At 42.4% G+C, this 16546-nt stretch overlaps 1 protein-coding gene across 1 annotated transcript; it reads left to right on the top strand.

Moving 5' to 3' along the window:
- The first annotated feature begins 12713 nt into the window (after nucleotides 1-12713).
- On the top strand, nucleotides 12714-15111 carry SLITRK1 (SLIT and NTRK like family member 1). The gene has a single exon (XM_010220073.2). It carries the CDS (start codon nucleotides 13022-13024, stop codon nucleotides 15098-15100), a length of 2079 nt encoding a protein of 692 aa, XP_010218375.1. The 5' UTR covers nucleotides 12714-13021; the 3' UTR covers nucleotides 15101-15111.
- The last annotated feature ends 1435 nt before the right edge of the window (nucleotides 15112-16546 follow it).

Raw genomic sequence — 16546 nt, 5'->3', positions numbered from 1 at the left:
CCTTCCTTCCTTCCTTCCCTCCTTCCCTCCTTCCTTCCTTCCTTCCTTCCTTCCTTCCTTCCTTCCTTCCTTCCTTCCTTCCTTCCTTCCTTCCTTCCTTCCTTCCTTCCTTCCTTCCTTCCTTCCTTCCTTCCTTCCTTCCTTCCTTCCTTCTTTCCTTCCTTCCTTCCGTCCCTCCTTCCCATATTCCTTCTTTTCCTCCCTCCCTCCCTCCTTCCCTTCCTCCCTTCTTTCTTTCTTGAAAGTCACAGCTATTGAAAGTTCCAGTAAAGTGAGAAATCTACTAGGTAGATGCTGCAACAACATCTTCTACCAAAATTCACAGTGAAGATATTCAGAGCTTTTCTACCAAGGGAGATTAAAATAAAATAAAATAAAATAAAATAAAATAAAATAAAATAAAATAAAATAAAATAAAATAAAATAAAAATAAAATACACACTCCTTTCTCTGATGCATTCCCCTTTGATTTAATTTTGAGTTCATGTCTTGTACTGCCCTCAGGACTGCTTTAGCCTTCAATTATGTTAAAAGCATAAGGAGGAAACGAAGAAAGAGTTGCAGTGCAATATTTTACATCTTTGATTCAACTTGTTTATCCTTGGATTAAAGGAGCAGGCACATACCTAAACAACATTAGAATGTATTATCTTAACATATAAAATCCAAAAGAAAATAGAGAGTAGGCCAGCAGTTGGCTCTTAAACACAGTACCAGATGTTCAGAAAACAAATATCAGATTAAAAGGATATGAAATAAATTCACAAATGTCAAAATATATCATGCATTTCTGTCAGAAAGCGTTAGTTTGAACTTTATTCTGGCTTTAATTTTCCAACTCCTTGTCTAAACTGAAGATGGCATAACCAAACCAAAAAAGGTTTACAGGCATTTCTTGACATTGTGCAAAAAAATTCTGAAAAACAAAATATAAATATATTATCTTTAACTACATACACTAGTACTCACCAAAAGATCATCAAATACAAATGTCAGTAAAATAAACACCATATAATTTCTCCTAATTTAATGTTTGGAGCTGTGAACACATACAAAAAAAAAAGTGCTAAAAATTCGCAACTCGTCCTTAAGTGATTTGTGACTTGCAGGGACAGGTTTCAAGTCTTGTTTATTTGTTTTACTTTTTTTTTTTTTTTTTCACCTTAATACTTACTTGCACAGTGTGTGAGTGGAAAAGCTAAGAGCAAGTCGAGGCTTCTTGGTTCCCAAAACCCTAATTCACTATTAGGATTTTCTTTCTCAAAGATTGTTCTAATGGAAAGGACCCTTTGCTGAGTTTTATAGAGTTAGAAGTTCCCACAGTGAAGAAATCTCTTCCTCTAGTATGAAACGTCTCTGCCTTGCTCTACTGTATGCTTAATAAATATTAAATATCATAAAAGTACCAGATATGATGTAACTGTTTAGTTCTATAAGGTTAACGTGTTTCCCTGCTCACTTGCAGCTAGCATTCTTTGTTTCACTAACTCAAAAAGGGAAAAAAAATATATTTGTGTCACTCTAATTTCCCAGACAACTACATGATTATTTATAAACATTGTAGGAGAGAAAAAAATTGGTTGAAAAATTCAGTAAATTTTTCAGTAAAATTTGAAGCATTTTTTTCTCACAATCTCATTAACAAAGTTGATTGAGAACTTGAAGAAAACTTGTGCTTCAAGAGTTTTATTAAATTATTAAACATATTTCAGTACAAATTACATAGCTACTTTCTCTGCATTGACTGTAGAGATATCTAGATATTTAGGATAGTCTAGATGCTAAGAGCTAAAGCAGCAACCAGATTCCTGAATTATTCCGGTATGGATTTGCTTCAGTTTTACTTTTAAAAAATAAATTTGAAAGCATTAAAATATTTTATTCTTACTTATTTTTTAAAATATTTATCCCTTTCCTCTCCTCCCATTTCCCATCCCAAAGAAGTCATTAATCAAGAAAATAGGATAAAACAATTTAACTTAAAAATCAGTTGATTTTATTGTTTTTGTTCCAGCAATAATCTAAAAAAAAAAATCAATTGTTCAGAAAAATGTAGCTTTAATCTTTTTAGATTTTGAAAATTCTGTGAAACAGAGGTGCTGCTGCTCTGAGTCCTCAGAGAGAAAGCCTTGTGTTATCAGCTGATCTCTTGCTTGCTTGCTTTTGTTTTTTTTTTTGTTTTTTTTTTTGTTTTTTTTTTGCTTTTCCTTTAGTTGACCTTCCATGGTTAATTGAAAGAACGCAAGTTATCGAGTTAGTCCTCAATAACTTGAACTTTCGTGATGAGTGTTACAGAGAAAGAAAATGAAAGAGAGGGTTAGAGAGAAGTGAATTCTTCAGCACTGACCCCTTTTACCCTTCTGCAAGTATTTTCCATGAGTGGCCATGCATTCCTTTAGTACGCTGCCTCATTCCCCTAGCGATGGCAGAGATACTGTGTTTTAGTGTTTCTAATCAAAATTAGGAATAAGAATAACTCTACACAGGCTCCCTTGCATGTGTGCAGTACAGAGGGTTTGTGTTCACCTCTTCATCCAACAGTCACAGTTCTATAGTGTAAATACTGCATATGTACATCAGATAATCCACTGAAGAGCCAAACATGCAAATCCCCAAAATACATATCCAGGGCCATGTAATATGGATTGCTCGTAATATATTTTTTTTTAATTACATATGTTGAAATGCTAATGCATACTCAGAATAAAGAAAGTATAACTGTAAAACAGCGTCAGCTCTTTGAATCCTTTGGTAAACTCAGAAATCCACTATCCTAATTTTCATTGAATTTTTCATCCTAGAACATATGGGTGACAGTAAGCAGGTTGCTTCCATCTAAAAGCGACCAAACAAAACAGTCTATAGACAAAATTCTGATTCATATACCATTATTTAAATGTGAATCTGTAGTAAGCTGCTTTCAAGTATCTTCTGCTGAAACCACATCGTATTTATCAGGATGTAGCTGAAGTAGTAACCTTATAGCCAAAAGAGAGGCCTGTTGTACGTAAAGTAGAAGCAGACTAAGCAGGACATAGTTAATAACCACTTGCTTTGAACCTAAACATACGCACACTAAAATAACATAATTAATCACACTGTATAACCATTCTGTAACATTGCAACACTAGTAATATCTGCAATATTAGATCACTTTGGCACAACTAAAGGTAAATATAAAGGTGATACAAAACAGCAAGTGGAGACTTACTGTATAAATGCACAAACAGGGCATGGGAAAAAAAACAGGTAGAGGAAGAAAAATCTCCAAGGTAAGAACGATGGATGTAGAACAGATTGGAAACATGCCTGGAGGAGACAACAAGTCTTCTCCAAGGCTCCTAAAATCAAGCTAATTATGTTGGGAGCAGAAGAGAGGCCTCCTTCCTTTCGAGAGGGCGACCATCAGTCTGTAGCCATCAGGTACAGCTCTAACTATATGGTATCAGCTCCATGGTATTGAAAATACACTGCTAGCATAGAGAATGTTTGTTAAGGACTAAGCATGGAAATACGCAGCGGTGATAATCAATCATCCGTAAGAACTAGCTACTGCAAATAAGCATTGCTGTTTAAGCATTTCAATCATGGCAAGCTCTACTGACCTAACTAAACGTACATATCATACACACACACATATATATATATACGTATATATATGTATGTGTGTGTATGTGTGTATATATATATATACACGCAATATATACAATATAAAATTTCAATTGCAACAGTGTTATGTAAAACTCTGCTTTATGTAGTGTGTATTTTACTGAATAATTCCAAGATATTATGGTCCAGATTCATTCCAGATGATAAGGATTTGTAGGGGCTGAATTCTAGCCTTCAGTATATACTCATGCCCACTGAGCATAAGCATCCTGGCTTAGTCCCCTCAGCAGCAATGCTGATTTGTCCCTGCCATCGGCTAGGGCAGGACACAACTGTTTGTGGACCATGCAATGAACTGGATCAATAAAATGATCTTGGTTAAATAAAAAGCCTTAAGGAATTAGATTTGGTGGCTGGGGGCTAGCAAAGGCAATGAAGGATTTCTCAAATCAGCTTTGCCAGAGGGTGAAAAGCAAAACAAAGGAAACAAAACTTTACATCCTGAGTCACCACTGCATTGCTCTAATTTTACACCAGAATAGTGCATGTGAAATCATTTGTGATGCAGTGAGGTAAAATTGACTAGTACAATGATTAATCAGGTCACAAACCTATTTTCCTTTATTTCTCTGAAGCATTATTTAATTAAAACTAAAATGTCATGTGGGATTGGTCGCAGGGCACAATTTCTAGACATTGCATAAATACACATAAGGTATTATTTTATTGTTATTAACATTTCATCTATTTAGTCTTCTTACAGTATTGCTGATGTCCAGCAATTCTCTTCTAACACTCAGACATCATGTGATGCTCTCCCAACAGATAATTTTGGAAAGCTATTCAGAAATTTTCTATCAGATAATTCCAATTCATGTTAATCAACTCAAGCAAAAATAATTTTGACAAAATACAGTTTTAAAAAAAAAGGAAAAACTGATACCAAATTCTGTTTTCCTGACATTCCATTTTGAATTTCCATTTCAAAATGTGTTTTGTTTTATATTCAAAAACAAAAAATACCAGAGACATGAAAGATATTCACTCAACTCAAATGATTTGCTGCAGATTTCTATTTTGTACTCAAATTATTTATTTGCTTTACATCTTTGACAGGTCATTTTGTTTTGTAATATTTTCAAGCAGAAAGTAGAAACTGACAGTCTTCTGGAACAGAAAACCACTTCTTCCAAATTTTCCTTTTTATACAGAAAGTTCCTATATTATTTTTTATTCCAAAATGTTTCTTAGTGAGAGGTACTTTGTGTTTCAAATGGTTTGTTATTTGTCTCTGAAATCGGTATGCTGGTAAAAGTCTCAATTTTGAGTCAGTCATTTTTTCCCCAGTTAAAATAATTAAAATATTGTGAATTAAGATGTGGTTTCCTAAGAAAAATGAGTCGTGATATTACTGTCACACCACACAACTACATTAGGCCTCCAGAAAGAAAATGACTGACATATGCAACGTTTGATGCATAAAATCAAGTTTCAGAGTGGACAAGAGTAGGCAGCAGGCCTTCAAATTTTCTTTGGGAGCAGACTTATTTCTCTGAGTTCTATATTTCTGAAATGCTGGGGTAGCATACAGGGCAAGGCCTCTGAGAATCGGGTCTATTTCTGGCTCCATCAACGGCTTGATGTGTGACCTTCCCAAGGTCAGTGCCTCTGTTTTCCAAGTTGTTGAACAAAGAAAATTATACTATGTTCCATTGTAAGGGCCTGTGAGATCTGCTGATAAAAAAGAATTGAGTGTTACTCCTACATGAGATTTGACTTTTTACTTCATGCCCTTGAGTGATGAAAGATAATGATTAGCTATCATGTTTATTCAGCAATAGGTTCCAAGATGTCTTTGGACTGCATAATTCCTTCGATTTATATTCAGGGAAACTGAGGCATGGGAAAGGGAAATAACTTGCCCAGAATCACGTCAGTAAAATATTGGTAGAGCCAGGAGTAGGGCAAGTGTCAGTCTAAGTCCTGTGTTCTACACTTCAGAAAATGCTTCCCTCTCCATAATTACACAACAAAAATGAGCTAGAGTTAGAGAGAACAGAAGCATACTTTTATCTACTTTTGTCCATTTAAATGATTCTTAGACTACCCTGAGAGTATGCTGTGGAAATGGATAAGAAAAGAATTAATGAAAACACATTATAGATGTATCATCAGGCTGATATGATTCAGTTGGACTATCTGCTCAAGGAATAGATCTAAATTTTGGACCTTTTTTTTCCTTTTTTTTTCTTTTTGGAAGATACTTCTGGATACTTAGTGTATCTCCAAATGACATTGCTATTTATATCACATGAGTTAATTCATGCTCTTCCTGTCTTGACACATGAGTTTTCATAAGAGGATGGAAGTAATTTTTAACTAACTTTGCATGATATGAATACACTTTACTCTAGTCAGTCAAATATGCTAGAGAATGACCTGCTATTTGAAGCTTTTGCTTGTTTTCAGACTCTAATGTTTCAGGAAAGAATGAGGTAGGCAAGCAATCAAACTGCAAAAAGGTCACATTAGTAAAAGTAAAGCACTATATTGTGTATTGATCACATTACAGAGGAGTCAAATCCTGCACGATGTTGAGAACTGTTGTAACAAGTGCTTAAAATGATAACACTGGAATCTGTTCAAAAAAAAAAAAGAAAAAGAAAAAGGATGTGCTGAGGTTAGAACATGGTACAAACATTATCACTTCTTATTAAGGATTATAAAATTATGTTAGCACTTTCCCTGCAATATCTGATCAAAAGAACAAATATTACTCACAGTTCTAGTTAATTACACTGTAATATTTTTTCCACATTGTAAATGCATGTGTATTATTACAAAGTGAAAAAAAAAGAGAGAGAGAGAGAGAGAGAAAAAAAATGAGTATTTGAGTGCTGCAGTGCTGAACACTGCAATGCCAAACTTAAGATGCATAAACCTGGAGTGGAGTCCAGATCCCTGAATCTGGCAACAGACCATTTCACATGCTGCACTGGAAAAGTAAAGAACTAGGCCTTGCCTGGACATGAGGGTTTAGAGCATTGAAGTTGCAACCATTTAAGAGAAATGCTGCAGTGAAATCTCAGTTCACATTCTGGGGTCAGGACTGCAGTAAAACTTCTCTCTCTCCCTGAGCTCCATGGTTTGAAACACCTGCTGAAAATAGATAACCCACCTCTTATTTGAATCAATTTTCCTTTAAATTCTGTGTGTGTGTTTTGGGAGAGACAAATGGAAGGAGGGTAGTTTTCCTACCTTTCTGCTTAACATTTATGAATAGTATCCACAGGGAGCAGAACATTTTTCCCAGGCAGGGTCAGTTCACTGCTAAGCTGAAGGGGGTTCAAGTCTGTCCCTTGACCTTCCTAAAATACTCTTTTCTTCTAAAGACTTGACACGCCTGTGAACTATGTTATCAACTGAAAAAAAAAAAAAAAAAAGAAAAGAAAAAAAGTAAAAGAAGAGAAAATACAAATGTGAGAGAGAAAATACAAATGAGTAAGTGTGAATTCAGTGTTTCACTAGACAGCTGTTCTGAATACTCCCACTAGTAAGGACAGTAGTTGTGGATTTCAGTCCCTGTCCTAAAAACTGCTTACATATTTTAATGCGGCAGTCACAGTAGGAACTGGTTCACAAGCCCAGAATATATATAATATGCAAGTAAGAGCAAAAGGAAAAAAAAAACAATCCTGCACATAACTCTGGCCTGCCTTCCCACTGAGTAAATGTCTTGCATCCACATCATCAGAATTGTGACATGACTACACGGCCTTATTTGGCAGAGTAGACTCCTATTGGAAATAAAACTCAATGGCCTCTGTGAGACCTATTCACTTTTCTGACACATAGCATTTGAAGATTTTAAGAATTGTCCCTAATCAGGCAAATTCCCACAGATAAAATTGTCACAAGTACTAATTAATATCTCTACTTGAGCAAGAAATGTTCTTGGCTTACTACAGACTCTGAGGTCTAAATCTCTGATGTGTGGACTCTATTAAGTCAAAGTTAAGCTCATCTGAAAGCACAATGCAAGTAGGTCCTCTCAGGACTCCACATACCCTGGTGGGTGCTATAAGCAGTAGGCTGCAAAATTCTATTCCCAACTTCCTTTCTCTTGTTCAAGGGATCTCAAAATCTTTCTTGTAAAAGAAAACAGCTGCAGCAAGATGGTTGGTAGCCTGGTGTTTGAGGGTATGAGCCAAGAAAGAAGAACATGTGGAGTTGGAATTTTCTTACACTTCTTTCTAATCCTAAGCCAATCTCCTACCACTAGACAAAGTAGACAAATTACTTCTCAAGTACTGTCTCCTTCCTTCCTTCCTTCCTTCCTTCCTTCCTTCCTTCCTTCCTTCCTTCCTTCCTTCCTTCCTTCCTTCCTTCCTTCCTTCCTTCCTTCCTTCCTTCCTTCCTTCCTTCCTTCCTTCCTTCCTTCCTTCCTTCCTTCCTCCTTCCTTCCTTTCTTCCTTCCTTCCTTCCTTCCTTCCTTCCTTCCTTCCTTCCTTCCTTCTTCCTTTTTTATCCCGATCATCCACCACATCATTTTGCAAAGCTCCATATCACAGGCAGATTTGAAACACATTTTCATGCCACTGCCCTCAGGAAAATGAGGAGCACAAAAACAGCTCCTTTCAGAAATGTGGTTGAGTCTATAAGTAATTCAGGTGGAAATCCAGTAGTTTTGTGAAAACAGCCTAGTGAAATACATGGAGATATAGAAATTTCTGGGAGAAGATCCTTATGTTAACTTACGTCTTCCTCATACATTCAGCTAAAACTGGATAAACCAAGCTGATTTAAAGATATTTTATATACCAGGGGAATGTATCTTCTGCAGGGGTCATCAGCATATTGAGATATCTATGTTAGCTTTCCCTCTCAGAATAGTCAAATCTGAATAAAGTCATAATTCAGAATGAATTATGATATTTCTTCTTTTATTTTTTTTTTTAAATTGTACTCACTCCATCTTATTTTGGAGTATACACACACACATATATAGTGGCATGTGTACAGTACAGGACTTCTTTACCATATCTCCCACGGAAATAAAGAAGAAAATTTTAAACTAGGTAGCATGTGTACAAGTGTGGTATCTACAGTAATAATTTCTCCAGTGCAAACTTTGCAATTTCTCTGAGTTCTGCTTTCCAACATCTGAAATCTTAGATAAAGCAATGAGATTCTAAGCATGTTTTGATATATGATAAATAGATCATGAGCCAGTGTTACTTACTGATTAGTCATAGCAGATGGGAGAAGGCAGATTGCCAACTGGGAAAATTGGTAAAAATCATCCCCACACCTTTGCCCATTTCGAGATATTTTCCAGGCCAGGAGTAAGGCTCTCACAAGGCACATGTGATCCCCAAGCCAACCTGTTCATGTCTAGTTAAGCATGGGAATTGTATCCAGAAGAAGGTACAATTGTCTTAGGCTTCCAGAAGTTGTAGAACAAGCAGGAGGTAAAAGATGCCAGCTAGGGCAAAGAGCTAGAGAAAATATGTAAAATTGATCTCTCCTTGGTGCAGCTAGGATGCTCTGATCTACTGGATAACTTGAAGTGATAGTGTGATCGCCTGTTATCCAACCTGTGTGTGGGTTGCAAACTGAGATGCATATCTTAACTTTAAACACGCAAAGTCAGTAGTATTCTAGCACTGCATCTTCTTTACTGCATTCTTTAAATAAAATAGTGAAAAAATCTTAGCCATAAAGATTCTGATCAAGCTGATCTAGAATCAAGTGTTTCCTTAAAATACATAGAAGCAATGTTTCTGTACTTAATTCAGGAATACAAAAGAAAAATCTGAAGATTTGAAATTATGTCACAGAGTCGCAGGCTCATTTCCTGACTCACATGCTCCCTTCTTGTGTAATTTGATATAAATCAAAATTTCAGATACCAAATCTAAAATATGTGATGCCTCTTTTCCTCCCCTGTTATCTAGATGGCAATTTCTGCCTGGCAGATACTCTCCCAATATATATATCAACATACATGAGGCATAAACCTCTCTATATATCTTCCGGTGTACACAGCTGCTATCTGTATGCTATCTAAATATTATCTCTTGGACGTTAAGTAGCATACCTGAACCTTCTCCCACCTTCTGGTCAATGTTTTCTCTTCTCTTTTCACTTTGAATTTTCAAGGCCCCAGACGGCTTCTGCTGATTCCCACCTCTTAGCAGATCCCGTAGAAGAAGCAGACAATTTGTCCTTCATGCTTTGACAGCAGGTCATTACCTCCTTCTTATTATTTGATTCATACTTATTTATTTATTATTTTGCTAATGTTCAGCTCTTCTGGTCGCATTTTGATTGTTTCTATGGTGCCTGAGCAATTTTAATAGCACAAAGGCAAAGATGCTAAGAAGCTTTATTCTATGGCAGGAGGGGAACATGCTGTTTAGCCCTCCTGCCCCGTGTCCTGATGAGCATTTGCCAGGCTCCAGGATTTCAGTATTTCCTCCCTCATGCCACTGCTCATGGTGAGCAGGTCGCCCTGCTGCTGCAGCTGCTGATACCAGGTGCGTGAGTCTCCTACCCCTGTCTCTACCCCTACTCCGATCATTGCCCCTTTTCCAGCCCCTACCCCTGCCCTCACAGCTCATCCAGTCCCGACTTGCTCCCCTTTCCCTCGCTCTCTATCCCAAGGGGTTCCTGCGGGCTTCCCTCCCTCTACAATTCCTAATCCACAGCAGATTTCCAGCCTGCTTGATGATCCCCCTCCCTCCATCTCCCCCACAACATGCACCGAGAGACAAAGTCAAAGAAACCATCAGGAGAAATGAATTAATGTGCCTCAATGTGGCGCCAAGTTTCCTTTCCTTCTTTTTCTCTCCTGATGAAACAGCTCATATATTTCTTGTGGTGCTTTCTGTCTCGGTGGCATTTTATCTGTTCTGCCCCCCTTGTAATTTATCGAACGGGAGCTTTCAGGGCCAGCATTTCTCTCTCTCTCTCTCTTTTCTCTCTTTTTTCTTTTTCTTTTTTTTTTTTTTTTTTTTTTTCATCATCTGCTCCGTTTCCTTCTCCCGTCCCGTTTCCTCCCCCCGCGCCCCTCCCTCCCGTTCCTTCCCGCCGCAGCGGCTCCCGAGGACCCCAAATGGCCATGACAGCCCCTGCAACTTTTCTGTGCCCCGATTACGCTAATTTGTTGAGTAGCTCTCCGGTGGCAGAGGGCTCGTGCTCGGCGGCGGTAGCAAGGAAGGAAAAAGCTTTAGTCCGACTAGCTCGCCGCCGAGGGCAGGGACCCCGGTCTTCCTATATAAGACCCCTGGCTTTCCCTATACATAACATCCCTATATATCATATGGCTATATATAGCATCCCTCCTCCAGCCCAGCCCGGCCTGTTGTCCCCCGGCCCGTACCGGGATGCTGCGAAGTTCCCCACGGGGCCGCCGCCTCCTCCCCAGCCCGGCCCGGGTGCCCGAGGCGCGGAGGGAGGGCGCATTTCCACGCGCACCGCCAGAGGTGCAACTGGTTCTCCGCTCGTCGGCATCTGAAAGCCGTCCAAGCGATGCAGAAACTTTTGTGTGCTCGGTTCCTTTTTCTAAGGCCAGGCACCTTTTTTCTTCGTCTTTTTTTTTTTTTTTTTTTTTTTCTGCTGTGTAATCTGTTTTGTCAGAAAAAGCGGGGGGAGGCTTGAGCATGGGGCGGGGGAAGGCGGGTGGGGGGAAGAGGAGGTCGGGAGGGGAGGGGGAGCAGGCGTTGTATTTCCACAGAGAGGATATTAAAAATATCCCTAGATAAATGTGCATGTATATATACGTGCATCTCTGGGTATTTATATAGAGATAAGAATGTGAAGATGCACAACTGTCAGCTCGAGCCCTCGCCTCCCCTCCTTAAGGGAGAAGGGAAATAAATAAAAAAAAAAAACCTATACCCGGTAGGAACAGGTTAGCGTGAATTACTAACAGTACAGCAATCCCCTCCTCCCTCCCCCATTTCTTCTCTGTGATCATCTAAATTATATATATATATATATATATATATATATAAAATGCAATAATCCACGGTTCAACATTCCAAAGAGAATGCCAGCGAGAGACCAAATCCAGCATGGAACGCTATAGACTGCAGGGGAGGAAGAAATGCGTTTAAAGCAACGATAAAAATGGCGTGCAGCATAATTACTTCAAATTGCTATTCGCTTGACACCCTGACACTAATTCCATTCAAGCCACTGGGAAATAAAATAGGGCGGACGCACCTTCCTGGGTTGCTAGCGCAGTGTGAACGAGGGCAATGGGGAACTGGCCCGGAGGAAGGGGACGCCAAACTTTCCATCTTAAAAGAAAAGAAATAAATTAAATAATCCATTTAGGAGAAAGCATCTAAATAGATCGACAGCTCTTAACGCCAGCGCTTTTAACGCTCGCCCTGCACGCGGATTGATTTTTTTTTCCCTTCTCTCTCCAGCATTCCCTCAGCAGATGGATTTTTGCCACTGCAGCTCGGCAGAGGGTGTCAGATCTTTCAGAGTGCACCAGGTTGAGGCGAGCAGAGCCTCTTAGCAACTCTCCCTGCGCGTGTCGCGTGTGTGTGTGTGCGCGCAAAGTCGGCAGCGGCGGCGGAAGGAAGAGAAAAGGCAAGAAGAGCGAGCGAGAGAGCGAGGAGGGAAGGAAGGCAGGAAGGAAGGAAGGCAGCGCGGAGCCGGCCGGGCGAGGGCGAGCGGGCGGGCCGGGCATGGAGAGCCGCGCAGGGCGGCGGGGGCCGGCGGGGCGCGGAGCGGCCGCCGCCGGGGCGGGCAGCGCCTGAGCCGCGCGCGTTCAGCACCGCGGCGCTGGACAGCGCCCGGCGGGCGGCGCGCAGCGCAGCGCACCGCAGCGGAGCAGCGGGCGCACAGCAGAGCCGGGCGCGGAGCGGAGCGCGGCGCGGAGCGCGGCCGCGTTCGGCAAGGTCAGTGCGGAGCGGAGCGGCGCGCGGGCGGTGCAGCCCTGCCCGCGGCAGCCGCTGCCCGCCTCGCTCCAACATGCAGTGGCCGCTGCGCGCCCTGCCGCCCGCGCAGCGCGCCCCGCGCACCTCCGCTTAGAGGGAAGCGAGGAGGAGGAGGGGGATTTTTTTATATTCCCTTCCACCTTTTTTTTTTTTTTTTTTGCGTGCCTTGCAGTACGTGCATGGATAGTTTGTGGATATAATTACCGACTGGAATCTGGGCTGTTGCAGTTGTATGTGGTGGGGGGGGGAAAAGAGGGATACAGCAGAAAAGACTCGTGTCCCCCCCCCCTCCTTCACCGACCCTCCCTGCTCCCCCTCCCGCATTTTTTTTTTTCTTCCCTTTGGTGGTGGTTCGGACATTTCATGTATTGAATGGACTGGAATTGTTTTCGGTGTGAGGAGGATGGTGGCTGCTACTTTGTGATGAGATCGGGAATGAATCGCTCGGTTTAAAAATGCTGCTTTGGATTCTGTTGCTGGAGACGTCTCTTTGTTTTGCTGCTGGAAACGTTACAGGGGACGTTTGCAAAGAGAAGATCTGTGCCTGCAACGAGATAGAAGGGGATTTGCACGTAGACTGTGAGAAAAAGGGATTTACCAGCCTGCAACATTTCACCGCCCCAACTTCCCAGTTTTACCATTTATTCCTGCATGGAAATTCCCTGACTCGACTTTTCCCTAATGAGTTTGCTAACTTTTACAATGCAGTCAGTTTGCACATGGAAAACAACGGTTTGCATGAGATTGTTCCTGGGGCTTTCCTTGGGCTGCAGCTGGTGAAACGCTTGCACATAAACAACAACAAGATCAAATCGTTCAGGAAGCAGACTTTCCTGGGGCTGGATGATCTGGAGTATCTCCAGGCAGATTTTAATCTATTGCGGGATATTGACCCGGGAGCATTTAGGGACTTAAACAAACTAGAGGTGTTGATTTTAAATGACAATCTCATCAGCACCTTACCCCCTAACGTGTTTCAGTATGTGCCGATCACCCACCTCGACCTCCGGGGAAACCGTCTTAAAACCTTGCCTTACGAGGAGGTCCTGGAGCAGATCCCAGGCATTGCTGAAATCCTGCTAGAGGATAACCCCTGGGATTGCACTTGCGATCTGCTATCGTTGAAGGAATGGCTGGAAAACATACCCAAAAATGCTTTGATCGGCAGAGTGATTTGTGAGGCTCCCACTAGGTTGCAGGGCAAAGATTTAAATGAGACCACAGAGCAAGAGCTTTGCAAAAAGAACAGAGTGGATTCTAGTCTAGCTGCTCCCCCTGCCGAAGAAGAAACCTGCGATCCTGGTCCCATTCCAACCCCCTTTAAAATACATGGCAAAGAAGACCCTGCCACACCAGGATCTGGTCCAAACGGAGGTACAAAGATCCCTGTCAACTGGCAGATCAAGACCAGACCTACGGCTGCTGTGTCGACAGTCAGCGTGAAGAGCAAGCTACCGGCTACCTTGTCCTGTCCTCACATCTGCAGCTGCGATCAAATCCCTGGCTCGGGTTTAAAGGTTAATTGCAACGACAGGAATGTGAGCAGCTTGGTGGATCTGAAGCCCAAGCCGTCCAACGTGCAGGAGCTGTTTCTGAGGGACAACAAAATACACACTATCAGGAAATCCCACTTTCTGGATTATCGGAAACTTAATTTACTGGATCTGGGCAACAACAACATAGCCACTGTCGAGAACAACACCTTCAAGAACCTCTTTGATCTGCGATGGCTCTACATGGATAGCAACTACTTAGACACCCTGTCCCGGGAGAAATTCGCTGGGCTGCAGAACCTGGAGTATCTGAATGTAGAGTTTAATGGGATTCAGCTGATCATGCCTGGCACCTTCAACGCGATGCCCAAGCTGAGGGTCCTCATCCTCAACAACAACCTGCTGAGGTCTCTCCCAGTGGACGTGTTCGCCGGGGTCTCCCTCTCCAAGCTGAGCATACACAACAACTACTTCATGTACCTGCCGGTGGCGGGGGTGCTGGACCAGCTCACCTCCATCACGCAGATCGACCTGCACGGCAACCCGTGGGACTGTACTTGCCCTATCGTGCCTTTCAAACAGTGGGCAGAGATGCTGCGCCCCAAGGTGATTATGAGCGACCTGAGGTGCGAGTCCCCAGAAGATTTCTTCAAGGAGGATTTCGAGTCTCTCTCCAACGACGTCATTTGCCCGCAGCTAAAAGTCTCGCCCACGTTAACTTCCACTAATAAAAACAGCACTGGGTTGGTAGAGACGGGTACTCACTCCAACTCATACCTGGAGACCAGCAGGGTCTCCATTTCGGTGCTGGTGCCGGGGCTCCTGCTGGTTTTTGTGACCTCTGCCTTCACGGTGGTGGGCATGCTCGTGTTCATCCTGAGGAACAGAAAGCGCTCCAAGAGAAGGGACGCCAATTCTTCCGCCTCCGAGATCAACTCCTTGCAGACGGTCTGCGATTCGTCCTACTGGCACAACGGGCCCTACAGCACCGACGGAGCCCACCGGGTCTATGACTGTGGTTCCCACTCGCTGTCGGATTGAGCCGTCGGGCAGGTCGCGGGAGCCGCTTCTCAACCAGCGACCGGGAACTCAGCGCTTGAGCCTCGTCCGGCCCTGGGACTGACAAGGGACGGCCCTGACCTGAGCTACTCACCGTGAGAAACAAAACACGCACCCTCCCCTGCGTCCCGCCTTCCCAGCAAACACTGTGGCCCGGAGCAAGGGGAGCCCGGCGGCGGGGCCGCCCCGCGCACCCCCCGGAGAGCAGCTTCCCCCGGCTCCGGCGATGGCTCGAGCTTGTGCCGGGCTGTCGCTCTCTCCCCTTGGTGGGTTTTGTTCGGCTTTTCTTCCTGGGCATCCCCCTCTCCTGCCCCCGCCGCAACCCCTGAGGACCGGGGTCCCCTGAGAGGCCGGGACGACGCGGGGGTCAGAGGAAAGGCCGGGGGCGGCCTCCTCCTGGCGGCAGAGCAGGAGCGGGAAGTTGCACGAAGGCATGAATGTAATGTAAATAAATGACTCAGAGAAGAGACAGACAAACGGACCAAAAAAAAAAAAAAAAAAAAAAAGAAAGAAAATAATAATAAAAAAGTGCTGCATGGCTCGCATGGATACAACGCACCCCAGGGACGCTCCAGCTCCCGCCTGGAAGTCAGCGTCTAGTTCACACCATCATCCCTCTTACCTGATAAGTCCCTTCGTATCAAACCTTCTATATAAGAAATACAGTATGATAATAAAAAAGTGCCATTTCGCCATTTCTGTGTGATCAATAGGCAGTAGAGATCGTACATTTACCGTGGGGAAAAAAAAATGTAAAGGTTTTATTTAAGACATTAAGACATACTTGCATGAATATTCTCATTGGACCATTTGGATCATTTACTTTTTTTTTTTTTTTTTTTTTTTTTTTTGGCGGGAATTACTTTGCTGGCAGAGATTTGTTTTGTTGCTGGTGGGTTTGGTTGATTTCCTGGGGCGGGGGGGGGGGGGGGGGGGAGAGGAGAGCGGGGGGAGGCTTGATTTTCTCTTATCCCTCTTCCTTTTCAATATACATATTCAGTATTGCCTTTTCACCTGAATGTAAAAATTAGTATCCTTGATTTCTATTATGGTAACAGTGTAAACACTCAAAAAAAAAATCTGAAGCAGTTAAGCATGACCAATTAATGTCACTCTAGTGCTTAGGCTGCAAAGTTTAATGATAAAAATTCTGCTCTGTTGTAAATCTTACTAAAACTTGAGGAAATCAGAACGGAGGAAGCAAGTGGAACTTACTGATTCTATTCGAGGATTTTATAATGGCATATTTTTCAGTATTAAAGTGAAAATGTTTGCAACTCCGGGTCCTTACCATTATTCCAGTACCAGCTCTTGCAAGCGGGTTATCTGGGTTTAGGGGACAGAGCTTCCTTTCAGTACTCCCTCTGTGAGTGTCTCGCTCCCTTCTCTCCCTTTCCCTCCCTCCCTTCCTCTCTCATTCATTCACAA

This window comes from Tinamus guttatus, unplaced genomic scaffold (assembly GCF_059628265.1).
Source record: "Tinamus guttatus ecotype Peru unplaced genomic scaffold, ASM5962826v1 Tinamus_guttatus_pri_ptg000906l, whole genome shotgun sequence".
Lineage (NCBI taxonomy): Eukaryota > Metazoa > Chordata > Aves > Tinamiformes > Tinamidae > Tinamus > Tinamus guttatus.
The sequence above is the reverse complement of the archived record's forward strand: the minus strand, read 5'-3'. Positions and strand labels throughout refer to the sequence as shown.

Excerpts from the sequence above, each read along its gene's own strand:
- SLITRK1 (XM_010220073.2), top strand. The coding sequence starts at position 13,022 with ATGCTGCTTTGGATTCTGTTGCTGGAGACGTCTCTTTGTTTTGCTGCT.